Raw genomic sequence first — 26,245 nt, 5'->3', positions numbered from 1 at the left:
TGACTGGAAGGAAAAAGTGTGGTAGGAAAAGGTGTACAAGTGAAAGGAATGACCGCAGGCTTGAGAAGATTGTCAGGCAAGAACTTGTGAGAGCTTCAAAAGGAGTGGACTGAAGCTGGAGTCAGTGCATCAAGAGCCACCACACACAGACGTCTTCAGGAAATGGGCTACAACTGTCACATTCCACGCACCAAGCCACTTCTGAACCAAAGACAACATCAGAAGCGTCTTACCTGGGCTAAGGAGAAAAATAACTGTACTGTTGCTCTTTTCAGATTAAAGTAAATTTTGCATTTCATTTGGAAATCAAGGTCCCAGAGTCTGGAGGAAGAGTGGAGAAGCACAGAAACCATGTTGCTTGAAGTCCAGTGTGAAGTTTCCACAGTCAGTGATGATTTGGGCTGCGACGTCATCTGCTGGTGTTGGTCCACTGTGTTTTCTGAAGTCCACAGTCAACGCAGTCATCTACCAGGAAATTTTAGAGCACTTCATGCTTCCTTCTGCTGACAAGCTTTATGGAGAGTCTGATTTCATTTTCCAGCAGGGTTTGGCACCTGCCCACACTGCCAAAGGTACCAAAAGCTGGTTCAATGATTATCTATGGGGTATTGTCAAGAGGAAGATGAGAGACACCAGACCCAATAATGCAGATGACCTGAAGGCCTCTATCAAAGCAACCTGGGCTTCCATTACACCTGAGCATTGCCACAGGCTGATGCCCTCCATGCCACGCTGCATTGATGCAGTAATTCATGCAAAAGGAGGCCCAACCAAGTATTGAGTGCATAGAAATGAACTTACTTTTCAGAAGCTTGACATTTATGTTTAAAAATAAGTGTTCTAATTTATTGAGATTAGTGGGTTTTTGTTAAATGTGAGCCAAAATCATCAAAAAAGAAAAAAAAAAGAACCAAAGACTTAAATTATTTCAGTCTGTGTGGACTGAATTTAATACACAATTTGAGTTGAATTGGAAGTTTTCTGAAGAATATAGGCCTATTTATGGACCACCAGTGTCCCAAACCCTGGTTCTAGAAGATGAAGACCATACTGTTCCCTTTTAAATGATGGAAAACAGTTACATTTTTACATAGGACTTCTCTTTACATAAAGGACTTTGTCATGTACCTCAGCAGCAGGCAGTGGTTCGAGTGACAGGTCTGCTGGGGTCTTTCCGCCGCCGTGCGGCACAGCAGCGCTGCATTGCGATGCTCTGAAGCGCCCGCCCTCCCTCATTCACATGCTCATCATGGAGGAATAACAGGTACCTGCCTTACAGAGAGAGGAGGACAGGCATATTCCCATTACCAGCGACATCTTGAAACGTATGTTTCTGCCATTTATTTATCTTTCATCAAATACTCAGATGTTTTATTTGATACGCGGTTTTACACTATCAAGTGTGGTGTTGAATAGATAACAGAGAAGAATAACACTTAATGCAAAATGAAATACCTAGTCTCGACGGTAAATGAGTCCGAATGTCGGTATTATATAACCGATATATGATATTTGACTTTATTATAAGCGACTCATTTATGAAATAACGCATCAGATATGTGAAAGTGGATATGTGGATCGTATGTTGGTTGTAGGAGCAGTTGCCCACGGCAACGTCCTAATCCGCCTAACGCCACACCGACGACCTTAAGACATATTTGCTATTTCTATCCACGACAGTTTAATACAATACAAAAATTAAATTTAGATACATTGTAGTTTTTGTTTTGTTTTGTTTTCAATTGTGTTTTGTGCAGGCGGTCAGACCATCCGCGAATGCGAGATATACATTTGTAGCAAAGCAGACAATCACGATGAAGCATTTTCTAAGGTAAGTAACGTTACGTCTTACTGCTTAACGTGACATGTATATCTTATTATTACTTAGAAGCTGAAATGTCATTGCTTTCATTTTCCATTAAAACAAACCATAATAAATACACCAATAGGTTTCATATTGCATGCATTGTTGAATGGCCTAATTATGTCATGGATGTGGAAACCAAAAATATAATATAATATTTTATGTAATATATCATAAATATCATAGGCCTAATATTATATAACCCCCCACAAGTCAGAGGCCTTTTCATCTACTAACATTCTTTGTCAGCTACAGCTCTTAAAATGTAAATAACTGATAAATCCCTTGGTGAGTCTCCTGGCTTTCAGTTGTAAGTGCCTTCATATCAGCCATTTCTCTTAATTATATTGTTTACAATAAATGATGCTTAAAGGCACTAAACCTAGGTTGCTCCCAGTGAACCAGTATAGTTTTGTATTTCGTCTGGACCAGACTACTGGCTATTATTAAATTGCTGGAAAAGAACATTACCTTCAAGACATGTCACTCCTGTTCAATAGTTTTCACAATAACACCTTTTTTACAAAACGCAGGTTTGACTGCAAATTCATTGCATGCAGATGGGGAAGCGAGTCTATCCTGTGAGCAGTAACTCTCAGCAACCGGACTCAAACAGGTTTATTCCTAGTCCAGTGTGTTTCCTGTAGTGAAATAGACCGCAATTAGATTAGTATGTAGTATGGATGGATGAATTCAACCATGCATTGAATCAAAAACAGATGCATACAGTAGTTAGACGTCATTAAATCCTTAGGTAAATACATATTGCTTGATACATGTAGGACATGAAACCTATTTAAAGAATAATACTCTGACAATTATATTTCGCTTTCATCACGCACATCTTTGCAGAGCTGTGACCCACTTCATCATCATCATGCCCCACTTATCTCTGTGTCTCAAAACACAGACATGCTTTTTACAATGGGGATTAGGCCTAGCTATTGTAGACAAGAGAAAACTAATGTGCATTTCTCTTAGAACAGCTGGAGTAGTGTTCATGAGAAACACACATCTGAAGGTTATGCAGTTCAGGTTTATTGTACTCAAATATAATGAGCTTTCAAAATACCCCTGTGATACCCTTATTCTGGTACAGAATACACAGGTGTATTAGGCTTATCAGTATTGGACTTGTGTCGTTTTATTCAGGCTCTTTTGTTTGAATCTTCTAGGGTGCTGACCCAGTTGCTGGTGTTCTTGTACTGTAAGTGTTTGTGGCGGGGCCTGAAGTTTGTGATCAGGAAGGTGACAGGACGATGTGAGCTTCAACGCATCTGTTACAATAACAAACCCGGTGCTCGAAGGACGCTCAAGATCGGTAAATACTACCAGTACTAAATACTATTTAGTAATACATCTACAGTAAAATACTCTTTATCAGTTTGTATTGGCCTTCCTGGGTGTATGTAGGACAGTTTTGATATTTATTTTGTTTCTTTTAATTTCACAGAATCCTCACTCAAATGTTCTAAACATGAGGTAAGTCATGAGGCTGTTAGTTTATGAAGTAAAAATATATTTTATATTTTTACACATTTATTGTATCAATTTTATTGTAACATTTAATAATATTTGTTTATTATTATTGAAATGGTATGTATTTTTCATATAAATAGAAATTATAGTGTATATCAATATTTTAATTATGCTTATAATAGCTATTTTAAGTTTTATATTTTCATTTATATTTCATTTATATTATATTTTTTATTAATTTTAATGCTTTAAAAAAATTCAGGTTTTTCAGCTTTATTTCAATTAATGAAAATGATTTTTAATACTACTAGTTTAGTTAACAAAATCAACACTGATTCAACACTGATTTAAGGGCCGTCTCAAACTACAAGATGGCTAATTTTTTTTTTTACTATACTATGTTTTGTATATTAGCTAATAACTGAATAATCTTTCTTTCCATTACTTTACCTCCATAGCTTTTGCAGTCTGCCATCAGCGTTCACCCAGATTCTGTAGAGAAAACTATTGATGATATTTTGTCCCTGAAAAAGATCAACCTTGATACTAACCCACAGTAAGGACTCAGTGTATTCATCTACAGATAACTCTCGGAAAGTTGTTACTTTTTGAACAAATATGCTGTATTTTTTGTCTTCTTCCAGGCTTAGCATCTCTCTCCAGGCTTGCCTTCTTCAGATTGTAGGTTATCGAAACCTAGTAGTGGAGGTGGAGAAGCTGCGTAGAGAGCCATACGATTGTGAAAACCCAACACATGAGGAGATGCTCATGAAGGTATTTGTGGTTGCCATTCTTTTTTGATGACTGAGAAATAATAATTCACAATATAGCACAGCCTCTCATACTGCTAAAATATAGGCCATAACAGAATTTCAGTAGTTAAAAATTAAACATCTATAATGTAATAGTGATACCTTTCTCAAATATCTTTTTACCCATCAGCTGTGGAAGGAACTCCGTCCTGATTCTCCTCTCTCTGGACGCATATCCAAGCAATGGTGTGAGATTGGTTTCCAAGGAAACGACCCCAAGACTGATTTCAGGGGCATGGGTCTCCTGGGCTTGCACAACCTACTGTGAGTAGCCAAGTACAATCTGCTGAAGTGAAATCAGGACAAAACATTAGATCTTTATACTACTTTAAACAAATGTACTTAAGTGAAATGTTGTTATTTACATCATACCAGCTATTAACTCTGTTCCAAATCATAGAGACCCTTGCTGTCTACTAACTAAATAGGCAGCTACCTTTTAAAGCAGCATCCTAACCATTGTGGAACCTCATAGAAGACCAATTTGAAAGACAAATCAAAGCTTTACATAGGCATGCACAACTAAAATAGCAATAGACTTTTCCATTAGCATGTTGCTAAGCTAACACTATACTCGCTTTATACAGGGCTCTCAAGTCTCACGCATTGGGCGTGAGACACACGCATTTCAACCCGTTCACACGCTCACACGCCACACCTTGTATTTCTCACGCAGAGAAATCTCCAGGATAATGCACAACAAGTTGCGCCGCTATTATAGGAATCAAGCGATTTCCCCATAGAGTAGAAGGCCCTGCCACGCACCAGTTAATCTAATAAAAAAATATAGCTACCGAACAGCCAATCAGAAAATAAAATTACTGTATCCGGGTAAGATTTAGATATTCCCGCCACAAAAATTTTTATGTTCTGATTCCAACGACACATTCTGTGATTCACGGGCTCGCGCACTGATTCAGATGCTCGCTGAAGTAGTTAGCTACAGAGGAGGACATCTGTCAGTCACATTGATTCACATCTGGCTACAGACTAATAGTGATCGATGTGGGACCATATCCTATGAGTACAGTAAGTCATCTCATCAAATTGCTGGGGAATATTTGTGTCCAGGCAGCTGGTAGGTTAGTTAACAGTTTGTCCAGAGTACTTTTACGTGAACTTGCCTGGCTAGTAGTGATGGGCATTTTTCCAAAATATTGTATTCGAATATTTGGGCTTGTAAAAAAACGAATATTCGTGTATTTAAAGCTGCAGTCCGCAACTTTTTTTGTGTTAAAAATTTACAAAAAATATATAATGAGAATATACAACATGAATCCATTTTCCAAACTGTGTTTCTGTCTTATCCTGAATCATTACGGTACACTTATAATAAGTGTTTATATTCGGACTATTTCAGACCGGACTGGTAGGACTCGCCGCAGAGTATGTAACTTCGTGACTCGCCATAGACATACCATGAGACATACACGGAGAAAAGTAGCTCCGGCTAGAATGTTCATCCGCAAGACGCGTGCAGTTCTGTTTATTAACCGCTAGAGGGCCAAAAATCGCGGACAGCAGCTTTAAATTACAATTATTTTGAGAAAATGAGAGACGTTTTTTATTTTTATTTTTTATTCAAGTTGTCGTCACCATTTCTGAACAAACTTATGATTAGGTAATATACACAACAAGTTTGTGTTTTACCTTAAGGTTTTCATTCAGTTTAAAACATTAAACAATATGTGTAAACAAAAATATAGGCCTAAAGAACAAAAGCATTATAGGCTCAAGCAGCGAGCGGAAAAAACACTAGTAAAGCAGAGCGCGCCAGTTATCGTGCCGAACGTAACGTACATATAAGGTACATTAGAGTCGGAATATGGTTACCATGTTTATATTGTTTCACATTACAATGTTGAGGAAAAACAACAATATAATGTGTATGATTATATTACCATTATCTATCTCTTACACTCACTCACTCACTCACATACACACAAAAATGCTGAATTAAATAAATATTTTTTTATTTGTAAGAATGTGTCATTTTTCATATCAGACCCCCGTCCCCACCCAAACCCCCGTCGCCGCTGAAATCTCACTCTGAACTCAGTTCAAAACTTGAGAGCCCTGCTTTATACTATACTTCATACTTTATACTAAGCATTAAATACATAACATACACTGAGTAAAATAAGTTTTTGTATGACACTGAATCAGTTTTTGTCATTTAGCAATAATTGTTGCTGTTAGCATGTTGCTAAACTAACAACATGATACTTGAATAAGCATTAAATACATAACATACACTGAATAAAATAAGTTTTTGTATGACACTGAATTAGTTTTTGTCATTTAGCAATAGGTTTTGGCGTTAGCATGTTGCTAAGCTAATTGCATGATACTCGAATAAGCGTAAGTGCTGCCTTCACGTGCTCTCGGAATTATCGTAAATACGAGTTTCCTACACTGAACAAAATTATAAATGCAACACTTTTGTTTTTGCCCCCATTTTTCATGAGCTGAACTCAAAGATCTAAGACTTTTTCTCTATGTACACAAAAGGCCTATTTCTCTCAATTACTGTTCACAAATCTGTGTTAGTGAGCACTTCTCCATTGCTGAGATAATCCATCCACCTCACAGGTGTGGCATATCAAGATGCTGATTATTGCACAGGTGTGCCTTAGGTTGGCCACAATAAAAGGCCACTCTAAAATGTGCAGTTTTACTGTATTGGGGGGGGTCCGGGGGGATCCGAAAACCAGTCAGTATCTGGTGTGACCACCATTTGCCTCACACAGTGTAACACATCTCCTTCGCATAGAGTTGATCAGGTTGTTGATTGTGGCCTGTGGAATTTTGGTCCACTCCTCTTCAATGACTGTGCGAAGTTGCTGGATATTAGCAGGAACTGGAACACACTGTCGTATACGCCGATCCAGAGCATCCCAAACATGCTCAATGGGTGACATGTCTGGTGCGTATGCTGGCCATGCAAGAACTGGGATGTTTTCAGCTTCCAGGAATTGTGTACAGATCCTTGCAACATGGGGCCGTGCATTATCATGCTGCAACATGAGGTGATGGTCGTGGATGAATGGCACAACAATGGGCCTCAGGATCTCGTTACAGTATCTCAGTGCATTCAAAATGCCATCAATAAAATGCACCTATGTTCGTTGTCCATAACATACGTCTGCCCATACCATAACCCCACCGCCACCATGGGCCAATCGATCCACAGCGTTGACATCAGCAAACCGTTCACCCACACGCCATACACGCTGTCTGCCATCTGCTCTGTACAGTGAAAACCAGGATTCACCTGTGAAGAGAACACTCAAGTCGGTTACAATGACGAACTGCAGTCAGGTCGAGACCCCCATGAGGACGACGAGCATGCAGATGAGCTTCCCTGAGACGGTTTCTGACAGTTTTTGCAGAAATTCTTTGGTTATGCAAACCGATTGTTGCAGCAGCTGTGCGGGTGGCTGGTCTCAGATGATCTTGGAGGTGAAGATGCTCGATGTGGAGGTCCTGGGCTGGTGTGGTTACACGTGGTCTGTGGTTGTAAGGCCGGTTGGATGTACAGCCAAATTCTCTGAAACGCCTTTGGAGACGGCTTATGATAGAGAAATTAACATTCAATTCACGAGCAACAGCTCTGGTGGACATTCCTGCAGTCAGAATGCCAACTGCACGCTCCCTCAAAACATCTGTGGCATTGTGCTGTGTGATAAAACTGCACATTTCAGAGTGGCCTTTTATTGTGGCCAGCCTAAGGCACACTTGTGTAATAATCATGCTGTCTAATCAGCATCTTGATTTGCCACACCTGTGAGTTGGATGGATTTTCTCGACAAAGGAGAAGTGCTCACTAACACAGATTTAGACAGATTTGTGAACAATATTTGAGAGAAATAGGCCTTTTGTGACAAATAATACATAGAAAAAGTCTTAGACCTTTGAGTTCAGCTCATGAAAAATGGGGGCAAAAACAAGTGTTGCGTTTATATTTTTGTTCAGTGTAGGTAAAAATTGCACATGAACTCCTCAATTTTGAATGCAGTGAGCTCGTAATCACGACTTCAGAAGTGCAAATTATCCAATTTCTGATAGCAAGTGAAGGCAGCATAAATACAAACATTGAGTAAAATACATTTTTGAATTACACTGAAATAGTTTTATCAGTTTGCAGTTTGACATTAGCATGTTGCTAAGCTAACAACATGATACTCAAATAAGCATTAAATACATAACATACATTGAGTAAAATGAGTTTTTGAATTATACTGAAATGTAAAGAAAATAGGAAAATGTAGTCTATATAGGTAGCTCTCTAGGTTTTCAAACAGAACAATTTAATAGCTAATTTTCTCTCTTTTATTCACAGGTATTTTGCAGAGCATGATAAAGCCACCGCTCTCCAAGTTCTTCATGACTCATTGCAGCCCAAACACAGGTCAGATCCTTCAGACAGTCCTCTTAAGTGGTTCCTATGTACACTCTACTGTATATACTCAGCTGTGATACTTTTTTATGTCCAAAAAAGCATACTAAATATCATTGATGGGCTTTAAGACACATTTAAGCTTTAAACGCACACAAGCAAACACAACATCAGGATCTTGCCACAGGATGTCAGTTAGGGTGTAGTTCCCCAGAAGCCTCTTATCAGTGTATTGCTTTTTACTGTGTGTGCATACCGTGTTTATGTTAACAGGGGATTTTTTTCATGCCGTGTAATCCATCAAACCTTCAGCATGCTCCGTCTCCATCATGCACATCATGCACCCACACATACCTTTTTTTCTGTTCCTGCTTCTTTTTTATTCCCATCACTGTCATACACAGGAACCTTTCCAAAGAGGAAGCCAGGTACTCCATTTTTTCTCTCTCAGTAAGAAATTCATTTGATCATTTTGCTTCAATCTAATGGCTGTATTTTGTTGTTGTTTTAATCTTGAAACGCCCAACTTCACCTCACTCTAAACACAAGGCATTATGCTCCATTGTAACGTTGGTTAGTAGCTGTGAATGCTTTCTCTTTTCTCCAGTCTCACATGTGTAATTGTCGTTGTTGATGTAGTTGACTGCATTATATTTGCTGTTTAAGGACTATTAGCACAGGTTTGAGTGGACACTAACATTTTGCTTCTTCACACAGTAAGATGAGCAAAGCTGAGTGGGACAAGAAAAAAATTGACAAGGCGATTGGGTGAGTTCGGTATATTGCAGACTATTTGACACTCACAAATTTAGGGACTAGAACAGAAACTTTGTGCTTTGTGTTTTCACTTGGGCCAGTAAGCAACCAAATTTCCTTTGCAGCATCCTAAAAGCTCCCTGAACACCTTTGAAACCACATAACAAACCCCTGCAAAGCATGTACAACCTTGTGACAACTTTTGTCCAGACAAGCACCACACTTAAAATAATACAATTTTACTTAGAAGTGGTGCTTGCCTCTTAAATAAAATATTTAATTTAAAAGTGGTACTTTAAATTAAAAAAAAAAAAAAAAATAATAATAAAAATAATACATATTTAATTAAACCATTAATAAAATAAAATAAATAAAATAAAATATTATTTTATTTTATTATATTCATTTTATTATGACTACACTGTAGAGTGGTATTGTCTAACAAGGAGACCAGTTCTTAAATGTGTGAATGTTAAAAATAATTCTGCTGTGTGTGCAGCAGTTATTAGTAGTTGAGTCCCTGAACCCTGTTTGTGTGGCAGCACTGATGCATTGTGTGGGGATTTGAATCGGAGCTCTTCTGCTTGTCATGCTTTCAGGATGCATTAGCTCTGATGTGTAGCATGGATCCTGTTAAATTACTGTGCAGCTGACATGTGCACATAGAAACAGATATAATCATTCAGACAAACACTGGCAGTCTCTTAATATTTTATAATGTTTATTTACACTAAACAAGGATTTCTTTTACGTTGTGTTTTGTGCTGATCCAAATCTTTTGTGGTGCAGATACTCCTTTGCCATAGTTGGCATTAACATCACAGACCTGGCATATTCCCTACTCGTGAGCGGGGCTCTGAAGACTCATCTGTACAATGTGGCACCAGAGATGCCAAGTCTAGTGCACTTCCAACAGACTTTCTGTGAGTGTTATCATAATGTTGCCATTGTTCTCATTGTGAAAACTACTTTTTACACTTTACACACACACACACACACACACACACACACACACACACACACACACACACACACACACACACACACACATATACATTTTTATTTTATTTTATTTATAATATATATTATAAATATACTGTATATTTAATTGTATTTATAAATTCCCTAAAGAGTATAAAATTATTATTATTCTATTATTAGTATATATTGGTGGTCAAATATTGGCATTAAATTAAATTTGTTGTAAATCATCCAAGAAATTAAAAAAAAAATTAATAAAACAACAAGAAATTAATACAAATATTATATAATTAATTTAATTAAATAAAAATATTATATATAATTAATTTACATAAAATAAAATGCCAATATATATTATTATAATGAATAAATAAATAAATATATATATATATATATATATATATATAGGCTGAGATACAGGCTAGAAATATATATATATATATATATATAGAGAGAGAGAGAGAGAAGCGTTGTTAGGCATGACACATGACGTTGTTACCAATACAAATATAATACAATACAAATATTAAAGCCAAAAATATGTATCAATGCAACTTTCATGAAGTACACTTTCACTAAAAGCCTTTTTCCGCCGGAAAAAAATAGTCCCTGACCATGAACAGCAACAGAAGTTACATTTTTTTAGCATTACATGCCATCAAAGATTGTCTTTATGAGTGTGTCAGTCAGTAGCAAAGACTTTTACATTGAAAAGACTGAATTGTTGTTAACACTGAACAAGACGCAACTGATTAATGCTTTAACTAGCGCTGTCAGTCACGGGAAAACCCCTTAACTGTTAAAAGGACAAGATAATACATTGGACATTTAAACAGATTTTTTATTATGAACATAGGACTGACCTGAAGGAAAATGCTAAATCTGAATGCAGGTAATAAACTCGCTCAATCGATCTCTTTCTCACAATACTTTTCTAGTTCTACATAATACAGTAAGCTTCAATGAACAATATAAATTGAGAACATACAGTTTACGTTGCTAAGAGTGGTTGCTAAGGGTGGTTGCTAAGGGTGTTGTGTAGTGATACACAGAACTGTTGGGTGAAGCGGTCAGCCATATTTTATCGTTAATAAAACACAGCCATTGACCAATCAGAATCAAAGACAAGAACTAACCATTTTATATATATATATATATATATTAGGGCTGTCAAGTGATTAAAAATGTTTATCTAATTACACAATGTGATCTCAAAATGATCGCACATCAAATTTGGCTGACAAATTACCTGTAAAAGATAAATTAAGTCAATATTGTGTTAAATGAGAAAAGCATCTAATAGACATTACAAAAAGTAGTAGCTTTAGAAAGAAATATATTTGATTCTACATAGAATTACATATTTTTAGGCTACAACGGTAAATGATGACAGAATTTTCATTAAACTTTTCATTCAGCTGTACCTTTAATAGGTTTTGAATGGAATATGAAATTATCTTTTAATGAAATAATACTCTAAATAAGAAACTAAACCTGCCAGTAAGTGTCGGTAAATGTCTAAATGAATAAATCATTGAGTCATTAATTCATTTGAATCCTTGAAGTAAATGGCTCTCTTTATGAATGGGCCATTGTATCATTGATTCCCCTGATTCGTTCTAATTTATATATATATATGTATAATTTCTTGTTTTTCTTAGGTTATCTGATGCAGGAGTTCCACAGGTTCTGGATTGAGGAAGATCCATGTGACATCATGGAGTTCAACCGTGTGCGCACCAAGTTCTACAAGCGCGTCCTGAAGCAGCTGAAGAACCCTGACATGGCACTGTGTCCTCACTTCACGGCCTCTGACCTTCACCTGGTCAACCTGTAGCTTCTCATTCATCTCAACTCTTGTGACACTTCACCTTCTCATCCTTAAAGCCCATGTCTCATTACTGCCAACTGCTTAGCCGGTGTTTTTCTCACACATTCTCTCACCAATGTCTCCTTCAGCCCATCTGACCAGAAGCAACTGAAGATCACCAGCACTGCTGAAGACCATGTTGATTGTACGTGCGCATGGCAACAGTGCACCTCCTTACAGCTTTCACAATGATTGTGATATTCACAGCTACTGAATGCTGAAGTCTTAATCAGCATCTGAATGTGGATCGGAGGGAAATCTCTCTTGATAGGACAGGGCTCCCTATCTACCAGTAGGTAGAGCTGTTGGTACATATTAGGTAAGACAGTGAGCTTCAGCCATGTGAGAGTTTCTACCCACATCCACCGCAGAAGGCTGCACTGATACCAGGCACACTTAGAAACAGGTGGCCCTTTTTTGTATACAGTATACTTTTGGAGCTGTTATATGAAGGATAACCTTTCTTTACTTATTGACTTATTGTGAATCTGTTAAAGGAACATTCAAGGTTCAGTACAAATTCAGCTCAATCAACAGTACTTGTGGTATAATGTTGAATATCACAAAAAAATACATAAACACACACACATTATATATATATATATGGATTTTTGTGGTTTACAGTGAGGCACTTACAATGGAAGTGAATTGGGCCAATTTGTAAACATTACAATTCAATAGTGTAGCCACAAGATTTAAACAATATACATGTTAACACAGTGCTAACCTTTTCTGTCAAGTATTTTCCAATTTTATAAAATTTTTGCCATGACAACCATAAAACAACTTTAAATACAATGGGGTCGTTTACATGACACCGTTTTCAACTAAAAACGGAAAACTTTTTTTGCGTTTTGACCATTCATTTACACGAAAACGGCGTTTGGTGGTCTAAAAACGCAAACTTTTGAAAACGGGTTTCAAAGTGCAAGTTTTTGAAAACGGTCTCGGTGTAAACAACAGAAACGCGAATCTGTGAAAACGATGACGTCATGCACATGCGCATTACACGTTCAGTCTATAGTGTTTCATCGCCATCTAATGGCCGGACAGCAGAATACAGCGTTTTTAGTCATTTTCATAGATTCGTATTAATGAGGATCGTTTTGACAATGGTGTCGTCTGTACGCGGAAAACTCAAAGGAAAAAATTCTCTGTTTTAAGCATATCGTTGTCGTGTAAACGTACCCTTAAACAGCTTGACAACTCAGAAAATACATTTTAACAGAATAATAGTACTTTTATAATATTAGAAGCTTCAATTTTTTTAAAGAAAGCAAATGGAAGAGTCAACATTATTTTTTTGTGGAAATCAGCATTTCCCACAGATGCTGTCAGTTGAGCCTTACTTGCGTTGAACTCGGAATAATCCATTAAACTGAAATTATTTCTGCTTGCTGCATTAACAGATCATTCATAAGTTCATAACTATTATCGTCACCATCATATTATGAATTCTTCTATCAAACACTTACATAGCCTACTTCATGTTGCCAAGAAGCAGAGCTTAAAATCAAATATTTACTTGCCAAATATGGTAGGATAATGTGTGTTTTGTGAATGTTATCATGCAGAGCACATGATTGTTTTACAAATGTATTAGTGTTGATGTAAAAAAATATGGAATGTTCCATTTTTCTGTTCTAGCACCAAAGCAATAAGTGACGTTTAGAACAGTTAGTAGAACAGTCTTGATTTCTTTTGCACAAGTGGTGCCTCTATTGTGTTACTAAGACACTAATTATATAATAATTAATGTACAATCCTAAAGTTTAGCCCTAAGTGTGAGTATTTCAGGCTTTTTTGGTCTCTTCTGTATTTCTTTATCTTTTACAGTTGTCACATCACAGATGCATGTTGCTCTTTTGTTTATGTTTGTCCATTAACCCTTTAACATGATGGACGGTCACAGGGTTTGCATGATGATTTTGTTTTTGCCTGCTGTTATCAGAATGTCACTTAATTTTAATGATGTCGTTAATCGGTGCAATGAATGTCTATGCTACTGGCAGTGTTAAGCAGCTTCTTTTTAATAGCTATTGGTTGAATTGTGTTTCCACAGGAATTTTAATGTGTAAAAACTGTCATATTTCCCATTGCAGCACTTTTACAGATAAAGCACTTGCTGTACATAAAGCCTTATAGGTGAAATACATCGAAACATTATTAAAGCTCTTCATTACGCATGGCTGAATATTTATGTATCTGTTCAGTTTTTGTGTTTTCTTTCACATGCATAAACACTCCACCAAATAAATAAATAAATAAAGACCAGTAAAGGATTCTTTTGAATGAAAGGCTGCATGAGATTTTTGTGTAGGCTATGAAATGGAAAGTAATTAACATCATTTTAAAGCTTAAATGTATTCTTCAAATTATGGGTACATTTTAAATTTGATAATACTGTTGTTAAAAATCTCGCATCTGTACAGCATTTACCTATGTTTGAATTCAATCTCCTATCATTCTCTCACAAAATAAAAAACAGAACAAACCAATGTTTTTATTGTTAACCAATATGATTAAAAATTAATTTCAGTCATTGAAATAGAGCTGAAATAAAATATTAATATTAAAAGAAAAACTTTTTAAAAACAACTGAAATAATTTTAAGTTGGAGAACTAAAATGAACAAAATGACTAAAATGGAAAATAAAGAAAAATAGTAAAATAAAAACATTTTTTTTATGAATTGACTAAAAATAATAATAGTAGCCTAATAAAAATGGCAAAACCCCATTACTAAATTACTAAAACTAAAATGAAAAATAAATTTAATAAAAATAAATGTATCGAAAATAAAAACGCACACACACAGGTAAAAGCACGTGTTATTCTGAGTTGAATCGCACGGGGGCAGTAACGTTCAAGATATTGCGAGCATGTTCACTATCAGGACTCTCGTTCAGGCTTTATGTTTGTTTTGGAGAAAACAGCCAAGGTTGAGATGCGGTTATAGCATTAATTATTTTGTGCTTCAAACAAGGAAGTCTAAATAATAAGTAGGCCTACCCATATATAATGTGTAACATAAATTATTTATAAGACATACACGCGAAACTGTAACACCATTTATAAAAGATGTCAACCCAACTGAAAAAAAAAAAAAAAAAACATTCAACTAGCCTAGGCTGATTTGCTAGTCTAGCTCCTCTCCCAGGCTGGCCTGACTGATCTGTTGACTAGTTTTAGATTTTAGGTTTTGGGCACTTCCAGCTGGTCAGGGGTGTGTTTCCCAAGTTCGTTACCAACAGAGTTCAATGGGACTTGAGTTACGACCGTTACGACCATAGTTGACCAACGATGCTTTCGGGAAACGTAACCTGGGAGACCATCTTAGCTAGGAGGACCAGTTTAAAGGGATAGTTCACCCAAAAATGAAAATTCTGTCATCATTTACTCACTCAAGTTGCTCCAAACCTATGTGAATTTCTTTCTTCTTCTGAACACAAAAGAAGATATTTTGAAGAATGTCTGTAACCAAACAGTTTAAGTCAATTGTTTGGTTACCCATATTCTTCAAAATATCTTTTGTGTTCGGCAGAAGAAAGAAATTCATACAGGTTTGGAACAACTTGAGGGTGAGTAAATGACATAATTTTCATTTTTGGGTGAATTATCCCTTTCAACCAGCTACAAGGCTGGTTTAAGATGAAAACTTACGAAGCAAAAGTGCCTCTTATCTACGACTACAATGCCTGTGTGATGACAAAAGGTGTTCAGTCTTCTCATAAACACAGGTTATGAATTAGACAGGACTGTTATCTGCCCACTCATAATAGTCAAGGCCTAATACGACATGACATCCGATCTGACATCAGACACACTCTGTCACATGCAAGTTCCTGTTTCCCCCAACACGTGCCTGATTGTGGAGAGGGCCCGGTGACAGCGTTTAGCATAATGTCCAAACATCTCATGACAGGGGTGTCAAGAGGCATTAAGAGCCCTTTTAGCATGATAAATAATATAGGAGCAAAGCGAGACCGGCATTACCTTCAACCAATACAAAATTCACAAAAGTCAATTTATATTAAAGAATTTCGCATCAGTATGATGCATCTTAGGCTACTTTATGATGATCATTTTAAAATGGCTTTATGTCAAGCATTCGATCTGCGCCATGCAATAGTAGCATGTTACAGTACTTCTAGTAAGCATTGTTATCTATACTGTTTGTATGCAGTGCAGTAAACTACGTTAGCATTGCTAGCTAGTTTCATTGGCTGTGTTTAGAACAGAATACTAGGCTACTTCACTGTCAATATGTTCTTCTGAACATCTTATGAATGAAATGTCATACTACCTCTACTGCATATGCATTCCATTCCAAATGTGCATTGTACAAAATTTGGTCAGGTAACATTAACTGGTTTAATTCAAGTTGAAATATTATGACTGAATTAACCTAGTTACACCAACAAAAAGAGCTGTATAAGTGTCAGATCAGGTAGAATAGATAATTAAATGCTCATTTCACTGTTGACTTCATATCGACCACCACGCACACAAATCATAGGCAGGAATGTGTACGCACACCACCTATTAAATAGAGGGCCATTTGGATCCCTGCAAGCTCCACATTTAAGGGAGGCTCACAGCTTTTTATCCTACATGACCTTGAGGGGTTGATAGGCAGCTGCTTGTTAAAATGTCAACATTACGTGCATCTGCTGAGATCGCTAGCTGAATTGGTCCTAGTATAAACACATACGATCCTGAATCTAAAGAAAATAAATCCATGAAATTAAACACTCTGTGCTCGCTCTGTGCTCATCACAAACTGATGAGTATCCTAAAGAGGTGCACATTTGAGATGTTCCTGGATGGCATACTTCTCAAGGTAATTAGCGTGAGTGTGTGTGTCCTAACATATGTAGCAACATCTGTTATAGAAGGGCATTTAGGTGGTTTTCAGAGCCAACCGCTGTTTTCCAGCAATATTTATTTGCATTCCCATCATGCACTACTTTGCCCTTTCTCTGCAAGGATCCCTGTAAGTGAAGAAAATCACACTATTTACATTAATATCAGTAGGCCTACTTTGAGGTCTTTTTCACTTTAGTACTTTGTGGTGCTTTGTTGTTTTTCCTCCTAACAAGGTCATTTTACCCTCTGCAAAAGGCAAGTGAACTTCATGGCACTTGCACAGTTTGCATATCAAATAATAGATTCTGTCCCTGAAAAATAATTACCTTTTTGGTCATTTATAGTCACGAATGCATGCATTGAGGTTTTAATGAATGCTCTCTGTGTAAACTACCTATAAAGCCTCTCTAAGGAACAATTACTGTCATTAAGTACTTTGGTATAAAAGTTGTTTTCTCTTGTCAAAATGCATCTGTTCCCGGCCCAAACTCACAGAATACATCAACAACATATCAACATATGATACCAACAATTGTGCTATATTGTCTAGTTTGTATGGATTTTCTCTATATATTGATGAGTGTAAAATAGTCATTTTTACTTGGCAAAGCCAGCACAACAACAACAAAAAATCGTAATGCCTTAAAATAGCTTGAATGTAACTCTACATCCTTGCCTCATTTAATATACACGGATCTATGAATATGATCATTAGCCCCGCCTACACTCATTTGCACGAGCTCAGAAGAGATCCACTTGGCCAACTTACTGAAGTAAACGCATAACAGTAATTAATATGATTAGCGTTTTGCTTGACTACATTATCAAACAGCTAATAATGTGTTACTAAAGTTACTCGAACCATGTTCACATTCACAAGTCAAACAGCTGCCTTCTAACAATCAGTATCCTTAGAAACGCTTTGAACAACTCAGAACGAGAAAGGCATCATAACATCGTAATATGCATCATACAACTGCAATATTGCTACATCTACCCGATTTTTCATATCAACAGAAAAATATACCCGGATAACCTTCTTTTGAGACTCAATTGCTTGATCTGTTAATGATATGCTATAGCCCACCAGTACTTTGACGTGATTGGTTACAAGGTAGCTTGCATCGTCAGAAACACCAGCGATTTCAAAGCGCGGTGTTGTTGTGGGTTTAATGCAGTTTTAAAAAGAAAATACTCATGTTTGGTTGCCAACATTCTTGAAAATATCTTATTTTGTTATCAACTTAAATTAAGTCATACAGGTTTGGAAAGTCATGAGGGCGAGTAAATTATGACAGAATTTTATCAATTCATGTGCCGAGAGTTCATTGGCCAAGCACTCACGTCTGCTTTCACATACTATACAATACTGCTTTAATATGTCTGGATTGGATCTTGTGGAATCTAGTCAAAGTCCCTTTAAGACAAGTCATTTCACTCGGCGGCCATCTTTGAAACGCCTCTCGGGCATCCTGGGCATCCATGCATCTCTTTGAATGGGGAAACATCAAATTCTCTAAAGCTGTTTGCCAAGCTTTCGATTAAATTTCATATTTGAAATCACCAATGAAATCTGACAACAACTGTCTCATAATTTTGTTTTCTAAATGCTCGAATCATCACAAAAAAACATTTTTTTTAGGCTGGAACAAGCTAATGCGCATGCGCAGACCTAAATGCGCGTCTCTTGTGCCTCATTTGCGCTTCTAACGGCCGCCGCAGTGACGCGATGACTTTACCAGTCGGCGATTGGCTCTTATTTTGAAGGCGGGACTTATTCCGCCATATTGCGCGTTACACTTTCTCCCATTCAAAACAATACGAGTGACATGTCTTGTGTTATTCTATAATCTTTGATCTAGTCTCTGCTTGAGCTAGATGTTTTTTGTTCTTGGGAGTTCAAATAACATTAACTAACCCAAATAAAGACACAGAAATTCAATTTCATGTCCATTGATATTTTACTAAAAAATGATCAAAATAAATATATACAATTTTAACATATTAACCTAATTAAGGACACCACTTTCATCACAGCTTTAGAAACCATGGGGAAAAAAAACCTAATGCCACTCTCCAGACACGCTGAACTTCAATATGCATCAGGATCATTGTGTGTGTGTGTGTGTGTGTGTGTGTGTGTGTGTGTGTGTGTGTGTTTGAGACAGAATGAGAGTAGAAGGCAGAGAGGAAAAAGAGGGATAAATACAACAAGAGACAAATATTGTGTGCTTGAGTAAAAGTACACGTGTATTTATCAAGACGAGAAGTTGTTGGAACAGGAGGAACCATAAATTGCACTTTAAGATCAAATGCAAGTTGAACAGAACCGGGCAGAGAAAGGTTGATCCGTTTTCCACGATGGTGTCCTGAAGCTTTGCAATTGTCCATGTATTGTCCTTTCGTCCAGATGTCCATTGCTACAGTTTCTGGAGTACATGCTAAAGGCCTGAATGAGGTTACACAGTGTTTTTCATAAAAAAGGCCAAAGCTGAACTCTGACAATGGCTCTCACGATACAAACAGTGTCTTCAGAGGCGGTCAGTGTTCAGAACACTTTCTATTCTATTTCTATACACATTTGCGCAATGAAGTTTGATTGATTTCTCGTCCAATTGAATTTCTTTATATCATTCATAAAGACGTCTGCTCTAAAATGAATGGACAAACATTTAAATACTCAATATTTCCATTTTTTTCAGTAATCACATAAAATCGAAAATAAAATATGCTTCTGTGGAAAAAAATAAAACAGTCTAGAGGGTACCATGGTCTACGACTGCACAGTGATTATGCAGGGCATGGCTTGGGAAAGAGCAGCGGCTGAGATGCACTGAGAGTGTGTGCCACATTCCCGAGAATCATGGGCGCATAGGTCACTGGCACTGATAACATGCCCATGTTATTAAATCCATAGAAGTTCATGTACATCTACATATATCAAATCATCTTTTTAATGTTTTCTAACCATTATTGCGATGAATCATTTGTCTAAAGATGGTTTAAAAAGAGAATTACACTCTGTCCACTACAGAATTGGCTATTTACAAATTCGTTAAAAAGCAAGCGAGTTGTACAGTCTTCTATTTACAAAACGATGTAAATAATTTATTTTACTTATGATTTTATAGAATATATATATGAACTCTTCTTCACAGTTTATTTAATAAGTATTCATTAATACCATATCCATGTTAATACCCTCTCGGGCAAACAAATGCCCGTTTTGAACTATATTAGGATGTCGAGTTGCGGTGTTTCGGTTCGGCGAGGGTTATGGCAGAGTGTTAGAACAAGCAGATCTTTTTTCGCCAAACAGGCTAACAAGATTCACACTGTTCTTTCTTCCCACCTGCTTCACCCTCAAAGGCAGCACGAGTTCTTTGAATGTACATGACGGAAACACAGAAGTCTGTGCGGTAACCATCCTTCATACGGTACAGTGTCTTGCGGTGGCACCCTGGGTGTGTGAAGCCACCAGGGGCCTTGGTTCCTTTCGAAATCTACCTTGTCAGCACGATTGCTCAGCTTGGTGGCGTCATTGCTGTAGGGTCGTTTTTCTGTTGTCTGTTTTGAAGTTTTGTGGAGTTTAAGGCACTTGAACGTATTTGGTTTTCACGGTAAGTCGGATGACACCAGAGCCAGTCCGGAGCTCTGCCGCAGAGAGGGGCCGGAGTGGACAGCCTTCGGGCAGTCGGGAGTCAGGACGCGCCCGTTCTCGCCCACGCTCCCCGTAATGGACAGGCGCGCCTTGTTCCGCATGGCTTCGGTAAAGGTGAGCTGCATCCGGAGAGAAAAGAGAAGCGGGGACAGAGAGAACAGGAGTCAGCTGTGCGCATTTAAAAGCCAGAGCATTATTATTTGAATGAGTGCACATTATCAGCAAGCACATACAAAACACCAGATTATGACACAGTTCAGCGATGAAGCATTTCAAATACATCTGGCATAGTCCTTTGGAGCCAAAAATGACTTGAAATTGACAACTAGGGGGTTTTCAAGACTATGCCTAGGGTGGATTGATCGTCTTAAGCTTTGTTTAACTATTCTTCTTTACTCGATGAGAGAGGTTACCGCACTGGCGTGTGATTACAAACGTGTGCAGTCCAGGTACCTCAGTCTTCAGCATGCACATAAATGTGAATGCACGTCTCCGACTCGGAGTACACGTGGAGGAGACAGAACAAGGACGTCACAAACACAAGAAGCTTTACCACGGGCTCACATACGGCAAGCTACGGCAGCGAAAACAGAGGAACTCCACTTACGACTGCCGGGCACCTACGTACATCTGACCTCCTACATCTCTACTCCTTCAGTGGCGTAGACGTTGTAACCCTCTCTATATGTGGCTAAACTCTGAGTGCTGTGGGTGGGACTGGGGCCTGGGGAAGGATGGGGACTGGGGAGGGGGACAGGACTGGGGAGAGGAGAGGAAGAGGGGCGACGTTCAGACTGTTCCACCTTCATTCTCTTGGCTTCGTTTCGGGACTTGTAGCAGAACTCGATGAGGGCCACCAGCATGGCCAGGCCCAGGCCCCCGACCAGAATGTAGAAGACCCCAGCCACATTACTGAGGCTGAGGGCCTGTGAGCTCTTGTCCTGGATGCGAAAGGAAGGAAAGGAACAGGAAGACAGGAAGTTAACGGAGCGGGAGCGGAGCGCATGTACATACACGCACACACACACACACACACACACATTCAGAGCACTAGTCTACGAATCTACTCACTACCAAACACATTCACACACATTTACAGTTTACAGACAAATCAATTCATATCCTCCCAATCAACCTTTTGCTTGCAGGCTAATCTGAAAAGCTGATGTTTTTGTGGCGAATTCTATAGACAGGCATCAGTGCTTTGACAGCAATTTAAAGGGTAACAATTAGTATGTAATTACAGGAGCTGTTTTTCCTTTTTATTTTTGGCTGAGCTCTCAAATGGATCGCTAGCTCCATGTGCGATTACACACTGCGAGTTCTCCGAAACAGGATTTAACTCCTCGCTGTGTTCTAGCTTATCTCCACATGTGCCGCATTTCTCGCTTCACAAAATTCAGGCTTGCTTGGTTTGTCATGCAAAAAGAAATCAATGGTACGCTCAGCTAAATAAACTTGGGACACCTTCAAAAGCCCAGTCACTTCCATTCCTCTCAGGCACTAGGTATGTTACTAAAAACAAGGACATCTATCATTTAGACATTTAGTGTGGAGAAGCAGGGCATGCTGGAACTATATTACTTGGTGCACATCTGAAATCTCCCTACAGATGAGCATGCGCTAGATACTGGTGACTTTCTACCTCACTGAGCATTAGACAACAGTGATGGTCCCAGACTGACCTTACTTCCCGAGTCCTTGGGTCCACACTCGCCCTTATCGTACCACCATTTGTTTTTCAGCTTGTCTAAGATGCCTGATTCGCTCAGTTTCAAAACGGCAAGGTTTACGGGGGTTCTTCAACCGCGCAGAGGAATGTAACACAAATAACATAAATAACATCATAGGACATGTTATTTTATGTTATTCACTCATAACAGCTGACACAGCAGTTGCACTGGCAAAGTGACCGAGCCAATGGTCCCGTTGTAATACATGTCTCTGCGCTCCATTTAAGTGTTTTAGGGCCTGGCACTGGAGCCACAGACATGTGAACAGGACCTTGCTCCATCGCTTTAGGTAACGGGCGCATACTGCCACGGCCTTCTTCTCTACCAACGCTGGAAGCAATTACTGTTAAACCACAATTATTGGCATATACCACGGACACCAACCGTTCTGTATCCCTCTAACCAAGGTCATTTCAATTGTGAAACAATTCCAATCAGTTGTAGTCGTTACTTGTGTGTGTGTGTGTGTGTGTGTGTGTGTGTGTGTGTGTGTGTATGTGTCAGTAAATATAGATATATATTTCTGTCATGACAACTCTGAGCATTTGGCATGGTAAGGGGTATGACGATGTTATATATTTGGTCTAGGCAGAAAAGATCTGTTACGCTGCTGCTGCTTTTATTACTGCTGCTGCTGTAGATTATTGCTGCTGCTGCAGAGCAAGTACGGGACTTGCTACATCCACGACACGCTGCTGTGAGCAAGTAAGACATGCTGCTGCTGTACAATATAGCGTACATGAATTACCCGTAGCAGATCTATACAGGTGGAGCTGGGGAAGGTGGAGGGTTTCTGAAGCACGCTGCACTGCTAAGGCAATGCTAATAAAGTATTTTGAAGGTTGAGCATGCAAGCTCATTGGCTACTGATACAGCAGGAACCAATCATCTGTGCTCTATAGATAACGATGTGATTACGAGCAGGTTGAGTTAAAAGACCTATTAGCCTGTGCAATCTAGAGTTTCATGACAGAACTTTATTCAAGCTGATAAACATACATACATACACATATATACATATATTTGTGTATGTATGTAATATACACCCATTAATTAAGTAATTTTGGAGTCATATATTTTAATTTTGTTTTTCCATTTCATTTTTGTTAGTTTTTGTTTTTATTTAGTTAAAACTGCCTCTGACTTTAGAATCATGTCTTTAATACATAATCATAATGCGACACTGCAGCACCTTTCAAAAGACATTGAATGTTCCCTGCATTCCTATAAAAAATGCAGCTAATGCGCCTCAGGAGGAGAATAACAGCAACAAAACAAAAAAAAACTGTAAGTAAAAAGACAACTACTTGAAAGGAGAAAAAGTTTCCTTGACGGAAAACATGAAGAAAGACACACGATCGATGAGGGAATCTGTGCCCAGTATCCACAGCAAATATTTGTGCTCTGACAGTAATTGCGTTCCTTTCTCTCTTCAGGCTAAATAGGGTCAGGATGAAGGTCAGGTATGCGACTGCGCCCCGGCAGATGCCCCCGTTACAGAGGAAACTGTTTACCCGCGTTGGTTGACATAGTGGCTAACCTTCTCACCACCTCCTCCGCTGCCACACTCTCCTTTGTCGTACCACCACTTGTTTTTCAATTTGTCCAACAGGCCTTGTTCATTCAGTTTTAAAACTGCCAGGTTAACTGCACTTCTTGAAACGATAAAACATAGTTTGTCAGTAGCAGCAGTTTGTCATAGTTGAGCAGTATCCAATCAGGTTAAATAAAGAAAAAAAGGGGTGGAAAGCTCTAGAGATTAGTCGCCCGTTCCCACCCCACTTCCCCTTAGAAAACACATAACCACGGAGGACAAACCTCTCTTTTCCTGTTTTCATGTTAATTCACACCAGCCTTATTTGTCTATCCATAATACACACCTCCAGATGGAGGAATGGAAAAATCAATATCTGTTCTCCGCTTTAAACCACCCTCCCCAACCCAAGATACTTCCCGCTTTACTATGTACTCAATATTGCTGTGAGATGCACAGAGGAACCTCACGATATTGGATGCCTGTTACTTTCCCTATATGCTGCTTACAGACAGTTTAAATGAGCACCGAGGGTTTAAGCCTCTGAAAGTGCTGAATGAGTTTGATCCTATTCCCCAAACCCCTGCATTCCCACCTTTGGTTCAGCCACAAGGGAGCTGCCAATGCAATTCTGCTCCTAAACACCGGATAGCTCCTTTCCCTACAGTTCTCAGAATGCTTATAGTTCTGTAGGTAATGTTCTATAAATATAAGCATAACTTATTAATTTAATTTTACGAACTTGCTATGTCACAAAAAATGCCGCCCACAAGCCTAAAAGACCAGTGAAAATGCTTTTTTGCATTTTCTAATATAATGCATTTTAAAAAATTCTATATTTAATAAATAAATAAACACATTTCTATGATTTCTGTGGTCTCAGACTTTTGGGACTCCATTGTATAAGTCTAATCTAGCTAATCTATGATCTAGTTAGGGGTCAAATGTACATGATGGGAATGATTCAAGAGAGGTTTATCCTGAATGCAGTTTATCCTGAATGCAACATTAATAAACACACAGCCCACAGGAACAAAGAACGGGACAGGGAAATAATGTAGTGAGACACATCTGAGCTGAGGAGGGGAAGAGAAAGAAGAGCATTAAGAGCACTGTGCTGTAGATCTGAAGCCATGTGAATCTCCTGCACTGGTCTGACATCACAACAGCAGGAGAAAAGCTGTTACGCCATTGGATGCTCTTCCCCCCGGTATCATGAGAAGAGTCAGACAGACCACGGTAACTCCTCAACAAAATGGCTGATCCCGGGAGCTACGGTCATCTGTAACACTGACTCTTCTCAGTCTTTCTGTACATGCTTCATGCTATTTTAGTGCTTTTTAATGTCTGCACCTCCCAGTTTACATGAGAAAGAGGTTTAGGTAGCATCAGACTAGGCAGAATATTCACAGGCTTGTCCGAAATTCACATTCTTTGTTAAACATCCAGACATTTCATCTCAAAAATTTAGTGGCATTAACATGCATGCATCAGTTTGAAATTACCTGCATGAGGCTACATTAACATAAACAAAAACAAAACGAAAAACATATAGCACTATGTATTCAAGACCCTTAACTGCAAACAAGAACACATGAGAAAAACAAAAAGAAACAAGAGAAAAATAGAAATAGGCACGCCAGGGAAGGTGGAATACCATAACAACACGTGACATATTGTTATACTACTCCACCCACCTTAACTGTGAGCCCTTGGGCGTGGCCACCCCGTAGCCTTTGGAGTCCAGGTTGCCTCCCACTTTCATGGTGTCGCAGGGTTTGCGTTGCTCCGTGTACTCGTTCATTGTGGACTCCAGCAGGAAGGCGTACTTCCCTTTGGACTTTCTCACCCGTGCCACACCCTCTGCCGTGGTCTTCGTGAACACCGTGGGCTCGGCGGACTTCATGTAGCTCCACATTTTCTCATAAACGGCGATTTTCGACCTCTGAAAGTTGAGGTAGATGTGTAGAATGCCAGTGAAGCATGCAGGGGAAGTGTGGAGGGTGCAGATTATTTGTTAAGACATTGAATTACAGATAAGAGGTTCTCAGTCTTGTGGAATCGTGGGAGATTTTTATGAATGTATCTTATTTAACATTTATAAATCAATAAACTCATCTATGAATTATAAATGAATAAACACTTATTATAGCTTAATATCACTTAATATACAATTATTGTACTGTTCAATAGTCTGAGCTCAGTAAGACTGTTTTTAATAGTTTTATTCCGCAAGGACATGTTAAAGGGTTAGTTCACCCAAAAATGACATTTCTGTCATTAATTA

The 26,245-nt window shown here is 38.4% G+C and overlaps 2 protein-coding genes across 3 annotated transcripts in view; one reads left to right on the top strand and one right to left on the bottom strand.

The window, feature by feature from the left end:
• Window positions 1-1,777: 1,777 nt before the first annotated feature.
• On the top strand, window positions 1,778-14,407 carry elmod1 (ELMO/CED-12 domain containing 1). The gene is made up of 11 exons (XM_067376607.1): window positions 1,778-1,831; window positions 3,040-3,185; window positions 3,318-3,346; window positions 3,802-3,899; window positions 3,988-4,117; window positions 4,286-4,419; window positions 8,498-8,566; window positions 8,959-8,982; window positions 9,272-9,322; window positions 10,100-10,233; window positions 11,953-14,407. The coding sequence occupies exons 1-11, from the start codon at window positions 1,815-1,817 to the stop codon at window positions 12,126-12,128; spliced, it is 1,008 nt and encodes a 335-aa protein (XP_067232708.1). The 5' UTR covers window positions 1,778-1,814; the 3' UTR covers window positions 12,129-14,407.
• A 4,759-nt stretch (window positions 14,408-19,166) lies between these two features.
• The window catches only part of gria4b (glutamate receptor, ionotropic, AMPA 4b), a 113,192-nt gene continuing 106,113 nt past the window's right edge, over window positions 19,167-26,245 (bottom strand). Inside the window, exons 13-16 of one of the 2 annotated variants that reach the window (XM_067375283.1) lie at window positions 25,656-25,903; window positions 23,965-24,079; window positions 21,495-21,632; window positions 19,167-20,810 (exon numbers count right to left, since the gene is read on the bottom strand). In XM_067375283.1, the coding sequence (XP_067231384.1) occupies window positions 20,646-20,810; window positions 21,495-21,632; window positions 23,965-24,079; window positions 25,656-25,903 (666 nt within the window). In that variant the 3' untranslated portion in view covers window positions 19,167-20,645. Of the gene's footprint in view, window positions 20,811-21,494; window positions 21,633-22,376; window positions 22,492-23,964; window positions 24,080-25,655; window positions 25,904-26,245 lie in introns of both variants that reach the window. The other variant, XM_067375285.1, reaches the window with a different exon arrangement.

This window comes from Chanodichthys erythropterus, chromosome 22 (genome assembly GCF_024489055.1).
Source record: "Chanodichthys erythropterus isolate Z2021 chromosome 22, ASM2448905v1, whole genome shotgun sequence".
In the NCBI taxonomy this organism is placed as follows: domain Eukaryota; kingdom Metazoa; phylum Chordata; class Actinopteri; order Cypriniformes; family Xenocyprididae; genus Chanodichthys; species Chanodichthys erythropterus.
Note: the sequence above shows the minus strand (reverse complement) of the source record. Positions and strands in the feature narration are given on the sequence as shown.